At 45.6% G+C, this 18,666-nt stretch overlaps 1 protein-coding gene and 1 long non-coding RNA gene across 47 annotated transcripts in view; both read right to left on the reverse strand.

Annotated features, from left to right (window-relative positions):
• Positions 1-18,666, reverse strand: part of MAP7D3 (MAP7 domain containing 3) — an 89,735-nt gene that overhangs the window by 26,757 nt on the left and 44,312 nt on the right. For 34 of the 46 annotated variants that reach the window (XM_085546072.1, XM_085546096.1, XM_085546073.1 and 31 more), the window contains exon 1: positions 6,890-6,993. The exons of the other annotated variants lie outside the window; for them this stretch is intronic. In XM_085546072.1, coding sequence (XP_085402198.1) covers positions 6,890-6,980 — 91 coding nt within the window. In that variant the 5' untranslated portion in view covers positions 6,981-6,993. Of the gene's footprint in view, positions 1-6,889; positions 6,994-18,666 lie in introns of those variants that run through there. 46 annotated transcript variants of the gene reach the window in all.
• Positions 11,351-14,174, reverse strand: LOC146760947 (uncharacterized). The gene is made up of 2 exons (XR_014945658.1): positions 13,922-14,174; positions 11,351-11,445 (listed from the first exon to the last, which is right to left on the reverse strand). It is a non-coding gene; the product is annotated as an uncharacterized LOC146760947 (long non-coding RNA).

Consider the following 18,666-nt stretch of genomic DNA (forward strand, 5'->3'; position numbering starts at 1 on the left):
GGCTGCCTAGAGAGGTTGTGGATGCCCCATCCATGGAGGTATTGAGGCCAGGTTGGCTGGGGCCATGGGGCTGGAACCTGATGATCCCTGAGGCCCCTTCCAACCTGAGCCATTCCATGATTCCAGTGATGTGCTGGCATCATCATCACAGAATCTACAAAAGTAACCACAATTTCAACTGTAACATGAAGAATGAATAGCAGAATTTGGTGTTATTTTAGAAGTAATAAATAAAAATCAAAACTTTGCCAAGGATCTCAGGCTTTCCTTCTTTAATAGAGGAATACAGGCAGCAAAGGAGGAAGGAAGAGCCTCTTTCCCTTCATATATTGCCATGACAACTTGTTCAGCCACAGCAATAATCCTTCCTAAGGTCACGGCCAAGAACAATCACCTCCAAGTGTTTAATCCCATGTGATGTCAGCGATAAATGCTGATTACAATGCTTATTCAGCAACTCTAAATTGTCACCTGCAGCTGTTGCCATGTCTTGAATTCATTTCCCATTGCAGCCCCAAACAAAAATCTTCCTCAATTGCACCCAATGCATCTCTGAGGCTGTTTCTAGCAACCAAGTCCTAGTAAGGACCAACACAGGGATTTCATTGTACTCCCTGAAACTTTAAAAAAATGAAATGCAAACACGTGAATGATATTTACGATTAGAAGGGCACCTTTTAATAACGTATCATATCCACAAGGCAATCAGTTCAACTTAAAAATATAATTCAGGTTACAGAAATTACTGGAGATTCTATAGAACAGAAAAGTGGGTTAGAGAAACAGTACAGCTTGCAAAGGACACAGAAGGGGAAAAAAAAGACAGTCTAGAAATACTCAGCCAAAGAATTTTGAGTGTCAGTTGCAGTGTTTATTATGCAGGACAGTATCGTGTATGACAGAATGCAAGTGCAGTGCCTAGACTGGGCGCTACCCGGGGCCATGGGCCAGGTGTGCGGCTCCCTGCCCACCCTGCAGCCCCACTGACAGCACAGTGCCACTTCCCTCAATGATTAGGCTTCCAATATGCCCTGAGGAGGCTGCTGCTAAAAATACAGCTTGGTTTCTATTCCTATCCTTGCACCGGGTTAACACTCCTGCCTGCTGCTGCAGCTCTGAAGGCCACACGGGTTGCTGCTGTTCTTAGCACGCCTCGCTGGTGCCCACGCCACCTCTGCATTCACACAGATCTCCTCAAAGATAAGCAGCATTATAAGTCTAAACATAAATCCAAATGTTTAAAGCAGGCACCAAGAAGGCAATAAGGAAGGCACAGAGTAGAATGAATGCAGACTTAGCAGCAAACATTTCTGGTGGACTGTTTCAATCTGAAAGATGCCACTGCTGTCCCACAGGGGCTCTCACCATAGAATGGCTTAGGTTGGCAGGGACCTTAGAGATCACTGAGTTCCACCCCTCTTTTCCTACCTGCTAGAGATCCTTTGCAGTACCACTCCTCAGATCCCAATTCCCCTCATGGTTTCCCCACACACTTTCAGGAACGCAGGAAGTTTGGATTCAAGGCTGAGATTTCTGTGCATTTCCCTTTAAGCTGATTTCCGCTCGTTAATTAACACAGGTTAAGACAGTCAGACACAAAACCATACACTGAGCAGTTTACACAACCAGGTTTTGCTCTTACACTATTGCTCTTCAGCACTGGGACGCAATCCCTCATTAAACATGGGCAGAGCAGTCCTCTCTCCAAGCTCTGCTCCTGTCCCCAATTCCATCCCACCTGGGGCTGCAGGGACGTGGCTCCGGCAGCAGCTGGCAGGCAGATGGCCTCTGTCCTGTCTGGGCAGCCAGCAGATGGGAAGGAAGCTCAGAGATCTCCCGAAAACAGCACTGCTGTCTCTCAGCCTCAGCAGGTCAGAGAGCTGCTGGATGCCCTGCCCTTATTCTACCTGCAGGCTTTCCTTTTATATTTATTCCCTACAAGGGATATCTATTTTATGACCTCTGTGTGCTTTTCTCCCCCACAACATTTGTCACTGCAGTATTTAAGGCCATTTCTGCACCTAATTCTCTGCTACAATCTGGTTGTTTTTTGCCAGTGCTCAAGGCAGCTTAAGATGACTTTGGTTCATCACAAATACTGATCCCACTGGAAAACTGCTTGACACAAGCACTCCTTTGCAGCTCTAGAAGAAAACAAATACATGCTTGAGACACATTTGCAAGAATGTAAGTTTAGACTTATCCTTAAAAGATCCATGCTCAGATTAAGAACTAGAAAAACAACAAAAATCCCCGTATTTAGCAAAACACTACTTATTTCCTATAAGGAAATCTACAAAGATACGGCTGAAGCAATCTCAAGGACACACTAACATGCTCATGCAGCCCCAGCAAGTCACCAGGAAGGCTGCTGGTGCATTCGTGGGCTGACCTATGGACATGTTTCCCTAAGGGAAAATACAACCTAAACTTAACCTGAATGAAAGAGCAAGCCATACTATGATATGTCTTGTACAAAAAGGCACTGCAAAGGGAATGCTGCCCAGCTCACACACTCCCCACTCTCCGCAAGGTTTAACGTGACTCCAATCACTGCCCTCCTCTACCTGGCATTAGTTATTAATCTGTTTATTGCGTCGTGCTTACCAAGCTTATTTGCTCAGTGACCTCTCTTTAGACCTGACACTTCCTACATAAAGGACACAGGAGCATCACAATCCCACCTGCACTGTGCAGCAAGCAGCCATGCATTGCTGTCGGTTCCTTGCTGTCTAGACACAAAGAAGCCAGAGACTGGAAAGTTTGGAATGCTCATTATGTTTCTCAGTGGAAGAGCTGGGCACTGAAATATTTGTGCTCTCAGTAAAATTCCCCAGCAGAACACATTACAGTCACATTCTGGATGTAAAAAGTATTGAAACACAAAGTTTCTGTGGGTGGGCAGCTACGAAGTCCCTTTGCTAGCTGCTAAACAAACAGAAACTGCTTACATCCACCTGGAGTGATTGCCTTTAAAGAGCTTTTAGACACAGCTTTAACGCTAATGACATCAGCTATGATTGGAGATCTCTCGTGAGCCTCCACAAGAGTAGCAGCAATCCCTATTTACCTATTATTGCAGAGAGGATATTCCAACGTCCTAATATTCTAATACACCTAAATGAAATGAAGGGATATAATAATAAAGAAGTCCTCACAGTGTTCCAAGTGGATTCACTGTGAAAAGGAAGTTACACAAAGTTACGTGCTTATATATAGGTGTATTCAAGCCTGACAGGGTTTAACAGGCACAGAAGGAAAAAAGAGTTTTCACATCTATTGTCTGATTTCTTTCCTTCACTTCTCCTTTGCTCTACTTCCCTCTTCCCTGAGCAGCCTGGTTGCTTTTGCTCACTCGAAGCATTCCCTTGCAGATAAATGCTCCTGCTCTCCTGTTTGCTGCCTAACCCTCCTAGGCAGATACAACTCCCCATGGCAAATGAAGCTACTCACAGCCACTGCAGCACCCTTGCTCCCCCCCAAAGATTCAGGTCAGTGCATTCAAACAGCAGAGGGTTTCAGTGAATTAAGAGCCAGCTCAGTGCTCATAAAGCAGTATTTTAGAAGTTCCCTGTGAATTACGAAGGCAGAAAAACACTATGAAGAAAAGGAAGAGCCACTCTGAACAATGCCAGTGGTACCAAGCCAACCACCAGCATCTACAACAGCTGTCATTATCCTATAGGCACACTTGAACGTATCAAAAGCATGTCATCAGTTAAGGACTACCTGGCTGTAAGATACATAATGAGGTGCTAAATAGTTCTGATTCATTTGTGGTAGATCAGGCATTTGAAGTCCTGTGTTTGCTGCTGAATTATAGCAGGTCAGCTGATACATCATGTCCAGAAAGCCATTACCACTGCATGCTCAGAATGTTTGTCATCCTTTCACAACAGGACTGTGGGCACTTCTAATAACTGAAAATTAATAATGATGTAACAGTAATTTCAATGATCCCATCCATTTTCTTATTTTAAAAGTGCCTAAAGAGAAAGCAGGCCTTAATTTCAGCCACACTTTAAGGCTGTGTACTTGGGGACGGCAGAAACCACAGTATCTGTTTCACCATTACAGCTGTGATCCTTGCAAGCCATTGTTTGTGTAACACCTTTATCTAAAAGGAAGCATGGAATCCAAATGTATCTTCTGCAATGTTAATGCGTAAAGCGTACAGAGAATGGAGCTGTTTCCCCAAATATTTTGTATGTGCCCATGTATGTGAACAGTGATGTGTTCACTCACACCTGCTGTGGAACTCTGCCATAGCTGCTGCTATGAATTCTGTGCACATCACCAGATAACTATTACCTGCAGACCAGACACCTCTGCATGTGTTCCTTTCTACTTGCTTGAGGAACTAATTACCTCTATTTGTTTTTCACTAGAATTCTCTCAGTGCTAATTCTGTATGTATGCATTTGATTTAAAAGAATCCCCAGGAGCTGTGTTCCAGGTAAGATGGACAAAGCCATAGAGTCACTCAGGCAGGGAGACACAACCACTCAGACCGACTGGAGCTGCTCTTGCAGCAGACAATTTAGGAGCAAACTGGGCTTGGCCACAAAGGCAATGGGAATTACACCTTTGTAGAAAGGCACTTTGTTTTTGTTCCAAGTCCTGAGACAGGATTCTCAAGAGACTGAGTAGGTCTAGGAAGTGAACATTTCCATAGAGCATTTTAATATACTAAATGGGCATGTTTTGAACCACCTGCATTACGGTGACTCAGCACACAAGTGACATCCCAGCAGCTCAGCTGCCAAGCAAACACTTCTTCCCCGTCACTGATATCACAAACAACAAGATGAGAAACCTCCAGATTCCAGTGCAAAAGAAGATAGAATAATAAAACACACCGAGGCTACATCAGCTTAAATGGTGACCTGCACCACTCACAAAAGCCTCACCTACCGGGTAACCCACAGGTAACTGACCATCTCCCTTCTTCCAATCTTTACAAGCTTGGTGCATATGCTGTTAGAATCTGAGCAAGCTTCCTCCTTGTCCCTGATGGATAACAATAGCTTGTATCATAAGAACAGGGTAACAAAGCGCTATTTATGGGCTGCTGTTTCATAGTATGGCATCACAACTCATACTAATGGAAGCTGCCTGTTCACACATCACTGGCTGCGATAACCAAAATGAAATAAGATCGGACAGATGTGTAGGGGCAGAAAATTATTGCAGTTGTAGAACTGATACTGCAAGAATGATATGGCCTGCTGAACCTTCATTACAGCTGAGACCCTATGAAACACCTTGCCCTTATGCGAATAATAGTGTGAATTGCAAGAGGTAACTTCATTCAAAGCACATATCCCTTTTGCCCTGTCTTGGAGCCATGGTATCTCAGCAAGGTGCTGCCCATTTGTCTTTAGTGGCCTTAGACATGAGATGCTCAACCAGAAATCCACAGGCAAAGGACTGAGGGTACTTGCAGCACTCCATCTGTTTGCACAGACATTTGTTCTCCAGACAAAACAGCCAAGTACACAACATCCCACAGAGCAGCAGAGGCCGGCTGGGAGCATTATGGTAAGCTGCTCATAACTCTGCAAAAGAGCAGCAAACACAGCCACAATTATCTTGCAAATACCACTGTCAGCCACTGGACCGCAAGGACTGTTTCTAAACATTCTGCTCTCCCTAGATAGCAAGGGAGGAATCGGGGCAGCACTGCAGCAGGGTGTGCTCACAGCAGCATTGCTTTGGCTCACATTAGCACTGATTTCATCTTCCAGCACTAAGTGGTACAAATGCATTCTGTGTAAGCTGAGGTTTAGGTTCTGGTTCAATGACTCCTATATAACCCCCCTCAGGGGAGGAAATAAATCAATTGAAGTCTATTCTTTCCAGGATCTAGCGAAGGGTTTTTACTTATTAAACGTGATGGGCACATCACAACATGTGCATATATACCTAAAGAACCTGGTTCAAGGAACATCTCACCTCTGGTTTCACGACTACACCTGGCCATGACAGCTGTCAGCAAACACGTGTGTCCTGCTCCTCAGGGCCTCTGCAGAAATGCAGCACGAGAGCATCCCATGCACCATTCTGCAGTGCCAGCAGGGAGGACAGGGGCGAAGCAGACACTGTCTGTGCAATGAGAGGCACCATTTCTGGCTGGCTGTTACCTCGCTCAAACACCGGGCTTACTTTATCTTAACTTCAACTGGGAAATGAAAAGTGCAGTTAGGTAATATACTGAACACGGGGAAGAAATGAGCACCTTCTGCCAGCACTCTTCTGTATGTCCCTGCACAGACACAGCACAAACGCCCCCACGGGAGGCTGTCACAGCAGCCCCTGCATAGAGCCCACGTTAGTTTAGATCAAACCAAGCCATCGACATCCACCATGCCCCTTTTTGTAGCAATCAGAGGGAGGAGTTATTCGCCTTCGATAACTGATAACGAAGCTGTGTGTGCAGAACTGTGCCTGGTGCATGCACTGAGCACCTCGCAAACTATACAGATATTTAGGGGTCTCGAAAACAAACAGGCACATGAGAACAAACCCAAAGCAGTGCCGAGTACCTTCAGCCAGAGCACAAAGGAGGGGAGAAAGAAAGCAAAGCAAAGCAAACAACGCTATGATCCCATCCCCTACGAGCAGAGCCACATCCTGTCCCCTCCTCCCGCACTTCGGAGGGTTCCCATGTCGCCCCGCCGGGACAACACGTTGCAGGAGCTGCAGACCGAGCAGCTCTGCCCGCCGCCACGTCCGAGCAACGGACTCCCCGCACGGCCCGGAGCGCCGGGCAGCGCGGCCCGGTGGGGAGAGAGCGGCTCCCCGGCCTCGGCCCCGCACAAAGCCCGCGCCGTTCCCCCGCTCCGCGCCCTCCGAGCCCGACCCCGTGTCCCCTCGTTCCCCCTCTCACCCATCTGCTCCCGCAGCCCCTTCAAGGAGGAGGAGGAGGAAGAAGTGGAAGAGCAGGACGGGGGGGGCGCGACTCCTCCGCCCTCCGCCATCTTCAGCGCCGCCGGGACGCGCAACTCCGCCGGCCGGGCTGAAGGGGGACGCGGGAGCGCAGTGCGCACGCTCCGCACCGCCCGGGGGGAGGCAGGGCCGGGCCGGCAGGGGAGGGTCTGGCGGCTGCACGGCGCCGGCACCTCGAGGACCGCAATCACCGGAGGCTGAGGTTCAATTGAAGTCCGTCAATAGCCATTGTAAAACGTCACCAGAAGGGTTTGGATTGATTCTGTACAGCATAAGCTACAGCAGATGTGGTATAAAGAGCAGGCAGGCTACCCGTCTCAATAGTTTATATGTGTGTTCACGGTGGGGCAGCAGGAGATGTGAATTAATTTAAAAGGCCAAACTCATTCAAGTCCAAGAGTGACAAAGAGCTCTGGAGGTGGAAGTGAGGCGTTATTCCTTCCTGCTCTCCATTGGTACACATGTTGATGGGATGCCTATCTTTCACCTTCGTGTTCTAAATCCAAAGGCTTAAGGCATAGATTGTTACAGATGGTGGTAGGTTTCCTGTGGTGAATGTAACTGCTGTGGCTGATAGGAAGAAAATGGGTGGCATGAGCACTGCTGTAGCCATTGGATGTTCTCTCCGAATGGACTTTAACTGTGTGTTCTTGTTTATTGCTCTCCTGCTGGGATGAGAACCTGCAGCCATCTCTGTTACCAATTCATCTGCCCTCTAAGGACCTCATTTTTCAGTCTGGGCTCAAATTGACTTCAAATTGACTTGTGTTTATTCCTTAATATAAGAGGTGATCAAGAATCAAGCCCTTAGTTTGCTCTTGGCCTTGTGTGTTTATTAAGTACCTGAATGATAGAATGGGAAGCGTTTCTATTACGTTTGTAAGCACTGCTGATATGCTGGAGGGCGAGCTTAGAATTCAGAATGATCTTGGGAAGTTATTAATGTAATAGCTGAAAAAGAAATGGAAATAGGGACCAATGCAGCAGGAGGATGAGGTAGAGGACAGCTTGCTCATTAGCAAATAGAGCAGAAAGAAACAACCTGGGGTGTCACAAGCTAAGCATGAGTCAGTGGTGTCACAGTGCTGTGAAAAGGGAAGCAGCCTCCCTGAAAGCATGGTCAGGAGCACGGCCCCTTGGACACATAGCAGCACTTCCCACTCAGCAAAAGCTAACTGAGTTGAAGGGAAGGCAGTGTGGTGGTGTCTCTCTGCCTGGGGTCACCTGCAGAAATGGTCTGATGCTTCAGTTCTGTATCTTAGATCATTCTTTGCTGTGTTTTGTAAGGACGGGAGTCTAATGCATACGAACAGGAATAAAGTGAGAATGAACAAACACCAAGCATCTGATATGTGCATTATAACACATGTGGAAACAGGTCCACTCCTTTCCTGTTTGTAATGCTGTGCATGCCCATTGGGTCTCATTGAACAGGGGAACACCCAGCTGTAGCCTTCACATACATATTCCCCATGACATCCACATGGGGTATGACAGCTCATTCTCCCCATCTCTTGTCCTTTTGGCATTCGTACATCAATTTATTTGTGCTCTGGCTTTCCTTTAAGCAGAGCTCTCAAGGCTGCTACTGGGTGCATGTTAGCTGCACTGGTTTCCTTTGCCTTACAGCCCAATCTGGTAATTACTACCAAATCATTGCTAAATTATCCAGAATTTTCATGTGATTACTGTCAATTGCTCTAAGTAATACAAGTCCAACAAGCTGAACACTGATATGGTAATCCTTATCGCTTTTAATACCAAACAATTTAATCTTATCATCATGTGCTGATGAGATAATATATTCCAGCACTGACTGTTTTTTTTTATGAGCATTGTATTATTCCAAGGGGTACCGAGATAAAACACCACCGTGGATGGTTACAGTGCTGTGCATCTGACTGACAGGACAATTTCTGAAGGCTCTAATATGACTCCTCAAATCTATGCAATGATCTGAAGATCACCCTGATGGTTCCCAACCTCAAAGTGAGTACTTATAGGGGGATCTGAGATGGCAAAGTAATGTTTGAGTTAAGAGGGTATGAAAGCATCTCTTGGTAACCCAGTGCTGCCAAGATGGTTTTCTGTTGTTGCAAAGTTGGGTTCTTCTGAAAGATCTGCTTTCAGACTGATGGTAAAAGGAGAACAAAATTCAACTTCTCCGGGCTTTTTGGGATTTACCTCCTTCAAAAGGCCTCCTTTGTCCCAGTGCCATCTAGCTGCAGTTCTAAGCAGGTTATAAGGGGACCCCTCCGCAACTCACTAGTAATTTATATTTGAGGATGTCTGTATTCAATTTGCTTTTCTCTCTGTCAGAGGCCAAAGACCGTGTGCCTTGCACAGATACTGGCTGTATTTGCAGCGCTGAGAAGCCATATTTCCATCTATTTTATGGGAGTTGCAATCTGTTAACTCTGCTGCTGAATCTGCCTCTCCCCCATTCGGTTAACACAAACGTACCAACTTCAGTGTGCAGTAAAAGCTATGGGTCATATTCAACCGCATCAAGAAAGATTTTAGCTCTTTGTATTTTAGCTCAGCTTTCAAAGACCAATTTCATTCTGAAATAACACTTGGGCAAACAAGTGGGATTCCTGATGGGAACTATCAGGGTGATCTTCAGATCATTGCATAGATTTGAGGAGTCATATAAGAGCCCTCAGAAATTGTCCTCTCAGTCAGATGCACAGTTCCTTTCTGTAAGGAAAATATTTAGAGAAGAGATTGCAGCAGCAGAGCTGTTACTGTCATCTATGGTTTTCTTTCATGTTTTAGCTTGGAGATTGCTGCTTTGGCAATTCCCACTGGCTCCTTACATGGCTTTGAAAGACCCTGGTCTCACGGGCTGCTTTTCCATAGACCCTACCTTGTCCTCTCATGAAATGGCCCCACAGCCCTGACCCAGCTGAAAGGGCTGGAGTGGGATTCTGCAGCTGAACCCAGCAGGCACAGAGAGAGGCCTCTTCCACTGTAACACTGTGGAGCTCCTGTATTCCGGCACAAAAAGAGGGTAAGGAGATAAATGACTCCAGTGTTTGTTTGTTTGTTTTGCCTAAGAAGCTTCTTTGTGTGCGTATTCCACATGAGTATTCTTCTGTCCACGTAAAATAGATCCCTTGTGTCTGAATTTAAGTCTCTGTATATTGTTTCTTGTGCACTGGCTTAGAAATACTTTAGAGGCATTATCTAGGAGCTTTTATGACTTGTATCACATATTTCCTCTGCCTCCCTGCACCCACACGTCCATGCACACATAGCGAGAGATGCAGGATCAGATTCTGATTAGATCTGTGCTCAGTTAACACAAACAAAATGCTCTTTTTACACATTTCTTTTCCCCTGAATGTAACCTGAAAGTCAGTTTCAGACCCATCAGATGGCGCTTGGTAAACAGACACCTGACAAGTGCTGTGATGCTGAGAAAGTCAGGACCTCACATTCAGCAAGGAGTGATAAATGGCTGCATTTGGAGCCCAGAGTTGTAAAACACAAGCACCAATGTGTCTGGTGCTGATTTCCTTGTTCAATAGGGCTGTTTTGACAATTCATTGCTACAGTGGCATTTGCTCTTGAATCTGCAGACTGCATTGTAGAGACAGGCATTTCATTATCATCTGTCATAAGCAGGCTTCATGCTTTCCCATTTGGATTGCTCTTCATTTAAAGCTCTGAATGGTGGCATGGAGTAGGAAGAAAAAGGCCATATGCTTCTCCTTGAGGATTTTCTAATCACCTGTCATCCAAAATCTAACCCTTCCATGATCTCTTTGACCTCACATCTGTTTTTTAACTTCAAGCTTTGGAAGTCTTTGGCAATAACATCTAAAGAAAGCATATTGGCTTTGTAGTAATAACAGCACAGAGTACTATATAGAACAGGAATAGAGGAGAGTACAGTAAAGTAGACTGGAACAGATCAGAACAGAATAGTATAGAATAGAATAGTTGGAAGAGACCTTCAAATATCACGAAGTCCAAGAGGTGCTTTTCCGCCACAGAGGAAGAGTATGCTCCACTTAAAGAATACATATGTATGAATCAAAACTGAAACTATAAAATGATAAGTTTTCAGCAGGTAGCAAGACGTCCCTGACTTGACTGTGTGAAGGTGTCCTGTGTGAGGTCTGTCTATGGCAACCAGTTTTTAAGTAAGAACTGTAAATCATGCACATGCTGAAAGCATGCCGGTTACATTTTGCATGCATGGACAATCAGTTATTACCTCCCCCCTTTAATGCAATCAGTGATGTACTCTGCAATTAGGCCTCCAGTGTGGCTGTGTAATAAGCACTGGCTCAGTTCTGTGAGTGTGGAGTAATGGGTAAGAGCATAATGATGAATAGATGCTATGGGCGATGAATTCAGCAACACACAGGACTGTAGGCCCCCCAGAAATTCACTCTGCCCAGCTTTGCATTTATTTACATCTTTATCAAGAAGAGTTAGATTTCTTTCTTCTAGGAAGTGCCGAACCAGCAATGCATTCATGTGTTTCTGGAATAAATGAGGCATAGGAATAGTGAGTGAGAATCCCTTAGATACATATTACAGCAATGCTAGTTGACCATACAAATGGTATTAATTCAAACAGCACACTCCAATTTATCATCACTCTTCCATACCCTTGCCCAGCAGTCACCAACAACCTGAATGCCTAGCAGCCAAAAAACCAGCCTCCATAGAGCAGTCCAACACAGGCTGTAGTGAGCTAGAGCTCTCTCCAGCACTCTCTCCCCGCCAACATGAAGCTCTGTGGCTCCTGTTTTCTGGGTGTAAATGGCTTTTGGTATGACTGTGATTAACGCAGATCACAGCATCACTCATAACGTTTCTCCTGTCTTGTTGGCCAGGACTTCTTCTTTTACATGAGTATGTTTGGCTCAAGTCAACAGTGGTGAGCCCCAAGTGGTTTGAAGCTCTGTGGTAAGTGGTCTGGTGTAAATTACTGTGAACACAGTGTGATAATACCCATATGTGTATGAACTCTGCTGCAAGCCTGTGATTGAGGTTGAATGGTTTGTCCAGTGAAGGAGAAAAAGGGAGAGAAGTCTGAAAAGATCTGAAGAATCTGCTGTAACATGTGGTGATGCAGCACCTGCCCTGGTACATGAAATACCCGATTTCAATACGTTTTTGCACTGGTTGAAAGCAGACGGCTCACACTGAGGCTCTTTGAAGCTTGCTCTGCTACAGGAAATGAATGAAGCGCCTCGTGCTTCTGCATGTGCCTGTGTGGTGCTTCCATCCACCAGCAGTATGGCTTGTTCTTGGTATGACAGCAGCACGCTCAGCCCAACAGGTTAGCAGCCTCATTTGCTGGTAGGGGAATCCCAGGGACATGGCTTTCAGGCAGCCTGCACTCACTGACTCCTGCAGTGCTGAGGCTGCGTAGTCTGTATGAAAAGAAATTGTGACAAACCCTGCAAGAACAGCACTGGAGCTGTGGATATGAGAGTGGGAGTTTTCAGTTTGAAATTTCCATCTGAATACTGACATTTACTCATTCTTACTACACAGTGACATTTGGGCAAGCTCTTGCCATCCTGTACCTGGAAAAATAAGTACTTTTACTATTATTCAGTGTAATAAGTGTTACTTTTCAGTGGTAGTTCCTTATCTGCTTGAAAGTGATGTCATGAATTTCCAGTTAGTTCATGATTTGTGACTGTCAGACACTAACTTTGAAGTATAACGTTTCTAAAACATATTGACAAGTACTACACTCTGCTGTAGGCCAGAAATACTCCATGAATGAAATAATCCATTACTTTGTGTCCCCAAAATGCAAGGAAATAAGGGAAAATCTGCATTAGTTTTGCACTGATTGTGTGCCATGTGCCATGAGTACATGGACAGCTCGATGTAGGAATTACACATAACACAGGCAGCTGCCAAATGGAAAGGTGATGGGTGTAGCCTGCCAGCCAGTCTTTGTGTTTTGTGTGCTATGTGGAGCAGGGTGGGGAGGAGGATAGGACAGGTATAACATCATTCGTTTCCCATTATTTCCAGCCCTGGAGCTCGTGGTTTCTCTGAGCATGACTGTACAGTAATATATGGATTTGTTTATTTTAAAATGCAGGAATCAAGGATGAAGCTGACTCCCTTATTTAGCTCATAAGCCAGTGGTAAATTAAACATGTTGCTAAATTACTAAGTCATGACATTTGGGGGCTCAGGCCCCTAAGCTGTCTTTCTCTCCTTCGCACGTGAGCACGGCAGATATGTTTGGCTGAAGATAAGAGTAACAGCTCCAAAAGGCTGCAGTGAAATGCAGTCCCTGCAAAAGGGTGGGAAGGTGCTCCAGCAAGGTGGATGGATGGTGCAGGGAGTGGGTGGAAAAACAGAACTGGGGATGGTGGATTGGTTGGTGATGTCTCCTCCCAGAGAGCAGCAAGAAGAGGAACAAGGGCGAGGAAAAGCTTTTGAAACTAAGAAAAAGATAAGAATTTGAGAAATCCAGTGAGGAATGTGGAGTAGTAAGTCTCCTACAAGTAGGCATTGGGTTTGGTGCAGAACAGAGAGATCCAAGTCAGTCTTCCTTCTGTTGGCTTCAAAGACAAATTCCCATTGCCTACAGCACAGCAATGGGGGCTTCATGCTGGGAAAGGAGGCGGGGGGTTTGGCTGGAAGAAATGGTGCCCAGGGAGACCTGGGTTTGTGCTGTGGTCAGGATGGAGGGGAAATTCGTGGAAATGCTATAATTGCTCTTAGATGATGGAGGAAGAAATATTGCATCAGCCCAGTGAGTTGCATCTGATTACAGTAGCACTGAGGGATGAGGATCAAACCAAACCCTATTGCCTTTGCTGTGAATTGTTCTAATATTCAGGTTCTAGTATTCAGACAAGGGTTGGGAGAATAGCATTGGGATCAGCTTTTAGACATTCAGAATATCTTTAAAAGAGGAAATGTCTCAGAACTGTGTGCTTGGTGCCACCTGCAGAAATAAAGAGAGAACTACTCATACCTGCCTGCTGGTTTTCTGACTGTTTCCCGAGAACAGTGGTACAAGCACAAAGCTGGACTTTGCATTCAGATTTCATCCTGCTTCCACGGGACAACTTTCTTTCAAAGCCTTCGATGTAATGCATCTTGTGAAGTTACCGTCGTCTTGAATGCACTGCCTGTTTTAATGCTAAAAAATGAAACAATGTGGATATCTGAGCACGGATGTAGCACAGAAGGATGCTCTGCAGCATCTGATCTGGGATTTATATCCATCAAGCAGCAGCAGAACAGAATAAGTGGGGAATTAGGAATGATGCTTGAGGTGGAGGGTGCTTCCATTGCAGCTGTGGTTAAACTGATGGTTGACTTACCACCGTGCTCTTTGAAGCTGAATAGAAAGAGCGGTTAACACCTATTTCTGTAATGACAGCGAAGAAACAATGTTTCTCTTTCGTTTCCCAGCCAAAGCAGTGCTCTGCATGTCAAAGCTTGTACCTGCAAATGTAAAGGCTGGAGGACTTGAGGGAAGCCATGTGGTTTGTGTGTTGGTGGGAATCAAGAGTCCTCCGATGGGCCCGTGAAATTCAGCAGGACAGACGGTTGTGGGACAAGACCATGTGAATGGCCATGATTTGGAAACACCTAACAGGAGAAACTCTGCTTGGTGTTCTACTGAGCTCAAGGACATGAGACTGTGCAATATTGTAAATATATAATGTTTTTTTTAAATCCTACTGGGAACAACATGGTGAGACCCTGGTTCCCACCTGTTTGACATCAGCTCAACATGTACACTTCTGGCTCAGGCAGCATCCCCTCACCTTCCATTCACCTTCTCATGGACAAACACCAAAGTGATGTTCAATTAGCAATAAGCCTGGAGAGCTCAATTAAAAGCTCTCTGCAGCTCCCAAACTCCCTGAACAGCACAGACATAATGTTCTGGGGGGGAGGTGGTGGTGGTGATGTGGAGGCATGGCTTCTGCAATAATAAATCCATCCCACAGGACTCAAACCTGGGCTGAGATACACCCAGGAGCTGGAGACAACTTCAGGCCGTGGCTCGCTTCTTTTTGGGGCTTGGGGGTTCTGTGTGTTGGACCTTTGGTATCTCTGCACAGCAAAAAGATGCTCTGTGTTAGGAGTATGAGGACAGGTTTAGATAGTACAGAAGAGTGCAGCAAAAATCCATATATCCCTCAGGCATCTGCTGAAAAGACCAGGATAGCAAAAAGCTTTCGTCTCTCAAGTGTGTTGTTTCTATCTGGCAAGGCCATTCATGCCAATGTTATTTCAGAAACATTTCAGAACATAGACCTGAATTGTACCGAAGCAGTTGATACATTCATAAAGAAAATGTTTAGGGCTACTAAAATGTGTCCTTTCCCAAGTCTTAACAGCAATTACACAACAGAACATGGAATTAATCCACGAAAGGGCTCGGGAAGATCTCTAGGCGGGTGGTATTGATTTTGCAAACACACGCTGCAATCCTGTCACTATTTTTAACGTCCTGCCTCAGCTAAAAAAGGAAAAAAGTATCAGAAGATGCAGAAAATGTGAAGAGGAAGTAAAGCAGAATGAACCCCGGGGGGATTGCACGGAAAGGAAATGAGTCAGGCGGTTGCTAAGTGAGGCTGTTGCTTATTTACAAAGGAATTAAAAGAGTTAAAGGGAGCCATAGGAAATTCCCAATCAAAGTTTTCTGCAGATGGCAGGAGGATGCACTCAGAATAAATGAGTCTGGATAAAACTGCCAAACTCAAGGTTTGCCCGCCTGGCAGCGATAAAACAGTCACTGCAGACACAGGCAGAGCCGTGGGATAAACTCAGCTTTACAATCTGCAAGCAATAATGTGAGTGCGGCTGGGCCCACAGGGAAGGGAGCAGGGCTGCTCCTTCAAGGCAGCCCCAGAGCTGTGCTTCCACCCATCAGGCTCTACCTCTGCAGGGTTTTGCCTTCTCACCAGCTGCAGGCAGACAACTAGCTAGAATGGAGAGAAAAGAATTGCTCTCCCTCCCACTCACATTTAGTGTGCATAATTAATGGATAAAATACATTTCTAGTTGGTAAGGGACAAAGTAAAAGGACTCCTGGCACTGCTCAGTAATAGAATAAAAAAGCCCATAAAACCTGTAATAATTCATGGCTTGTGAGATGTGTTATGGGCCATTGCTACTTTCCATGTCAGTCCATTCTGGCAAAACCAAGTGCTGCTGGAACAGCGTGGTGCTGCCAGCTGGTAGCACGCCCTGTTGTTGGGCACATAGTGCACACCCAGGGCTAAATCCTGGCCACGTGAAAGCAAAGGGAGGAACTGACATCATGGGATGTGGATCTCACCCTTGTGTGTTTCATCTCTAAGCTTTCGCAGGGTTTGGGCTCATGTCTACAGTGTGTGTTATGATCACTTTAAGAAATTCCCCAGCCACAGGAATGAGAAAAGCAGCAGTGATGTGACACACAATGAATTTGGGATGTAGAAAAAATCTTGGCTATGGCACTTATCTATTTAAGTTTCTGTGTCATCTGCTCTTTTCTTGCAGAGTAGCTGGCATAGCTTGGCTGCTCCGCTCTCACTGGGTGCAGCAATGCCTGGGATGTGCTCTCTTCTCCTCCACATCTGCAGCCACCCATCCTCTGGACCATTCTGGAGCAAGGTTTCCTCCTGCTGTTCCGTGTGTCTGCTCTCAGCCCTCACTGACTGCTTGGGATGTTTTGGCTGTTATTGCTGCTGATTTTGGTTGCAGATGGGAAGAAGCAGCCGGTGAATGGGGCCAGGATGTGTTTCCAATGGAAATGGTCCAATGCAAAATTAAGAGCAGGGGATAGTTTGGGTTAGATGAGAACAGTTGTTGTCCACTAACATCACTATGGTTTAGCTGAGGAAGGGGAGGTTCAAAGTAACCTAGGAGATATTAAAGGCACAGGGCCAGATCTCTGCTTTGTTGTTTTGCTGGTCTTGTGCCACTGACACAAACGATTCCAAAGGTGATGTCAAGAGATTTCTGAAGCCTGGAGATGCCAGGTTGTTACTTTTTGTCTTGAGAAGAATGGCAGTGGGAAATGATTAACCTCTGGATGTTACTTGTGGTTTTGTTGCTGCAATGTCCATGTACCTGAGGTCTGGATGCAGCACAGCGTGTTCCCATCTGCAGGCACAGCAAGCCCTGAAGAACTGAGCTTACATCACTGTCAGGGAGCAATGAACTGAGGGCAAAATTCCCTCCCTGCTTCTTGCAATCCTACTCTTCCTTTTGAACGCTGCTTTGGAAAACTAAGCAGCTTTCTTTCTTCTCCTTGTTGGTCTGCTTTCCGCCTTGCCTCATTGATAGCCTTTTTCCTTGCAGGAGCCAGCTTCTGTGTGCCCAGGAGCGGCTGAGCTTGAGTGGGGCAACAGTGACATCCAGCGGCCCCGTGTCGGCTCACGGCGTGCATCGTTCGGCCGTGCGGTGATGAACGGGATCCTCCTTGACCCGATGGGTGTTTGACGCTGGTTTTGTAGAGCCAGCACCTCACCCAGTGCCACTCGGACCTTTGTGCCTTGTCGTGGCTGTGACATGAGTGAGGCTGTGACAATAGAAGGACAAGAAGTTGTTCAGAATAAAACAGGAGTGAAATTCTTCTAAAGATTTCCTCCAGTAAAAGACACAGCCTCTCGTATCTACCACAGCTTTCCTTCGCTTTCAAATGTCCCTCAAGGTGAATCTAAAGCATGAGCTACTCAAGCCATAATTGTTCTGCTCCAAAGTCTAATCACGTCAGATCACTTTCAAGGCAATTTTTGTAATCCATAAGTGCAGAGAACAAAGAGACGGTGCTGCTAATAAAGTAAGTTCTGAGATTAGCATTGTAAATTATGTAAGCCTCCACACTGCAGTCCCTTCAGTGTCATTAAGCTGGGGAGTGGAGCAGAGGTGGGCATGGCATTTTCCATCCCAGCATTAAGAGATTATGTGTTGTAGTTCTGACAGCAGGGAATGGATCAAGGAACATCTGTTAGGTGCTGCTGAGAGCTTCATAGAATCATGGAATCATAACGGGTGGAAAGGGCCACCAAGATCATCTAGTCCAACCATCAACCCATCACCACCATGTCCACTACATCATATCTCTCAAACTTTGAAAACTCGAGTTTTCCCTTCTAGAAATACCTGCTTGGGGTATTTTGGCAGAATCCTGATGGTAGGAAGTTCGAAAATCAGCCCAAATAACTCCCAAAGTTTGGTCGTGTTCATACAGTCATACTCAAATGCCTACAAATTCAGGGAGGTCTTAAGCTGATTCCTGCTGTGTCTCCTACAGGATTCAATAAATCACGGTCAAAAAGCTTTCCTTGGAGCTCTGAAATGAAAAAGCAATGAAAAAAATATATATCCTTTTGGTGCTAAAGCCAATATTTACATCCCTCAAGGTTTTCCAAAGAGAAGATAAACACATTGTTAATCTTTTCCTTCCCGCCCTCAGTTAGTGAACTAAATCTAATCTCCTGCAATAAAATGTGAAGGATCACAGTTTATGAGGAGCATGTCATGTACAGCCCATGTTCCGCCTGGTGTCATGCAGGGCAGTGCCCAAAGGCCAGACACTGGTTCTGAGACTCAATGATCCTATAATTCTGTGGTTCTGTGATTCCATGTTTCTACGGTTCTATGATAACTGGGGGGATCTGTTTGGAAGAACTGGAAAGTCACCATAGCAACCTTCCAGCAAAATCTTCACACATCCAAAGTGAAGTAAAACTCCTTTTTAGCCAAACGGCC

Source organism: Coturnix japonica, chromosome 4 (assembly GCF_054131305.1).
Source record: "Coturnix japonica strain WE chromosome 4, WE-NBRP24, whole genome shotgun sequence".
Classification (NCBI taxonomy): Eukaryota; Metazoa; Chordata; class Aves; order Galliformes; family Phasianidae; genus Coturnix; species Coturnix japonica.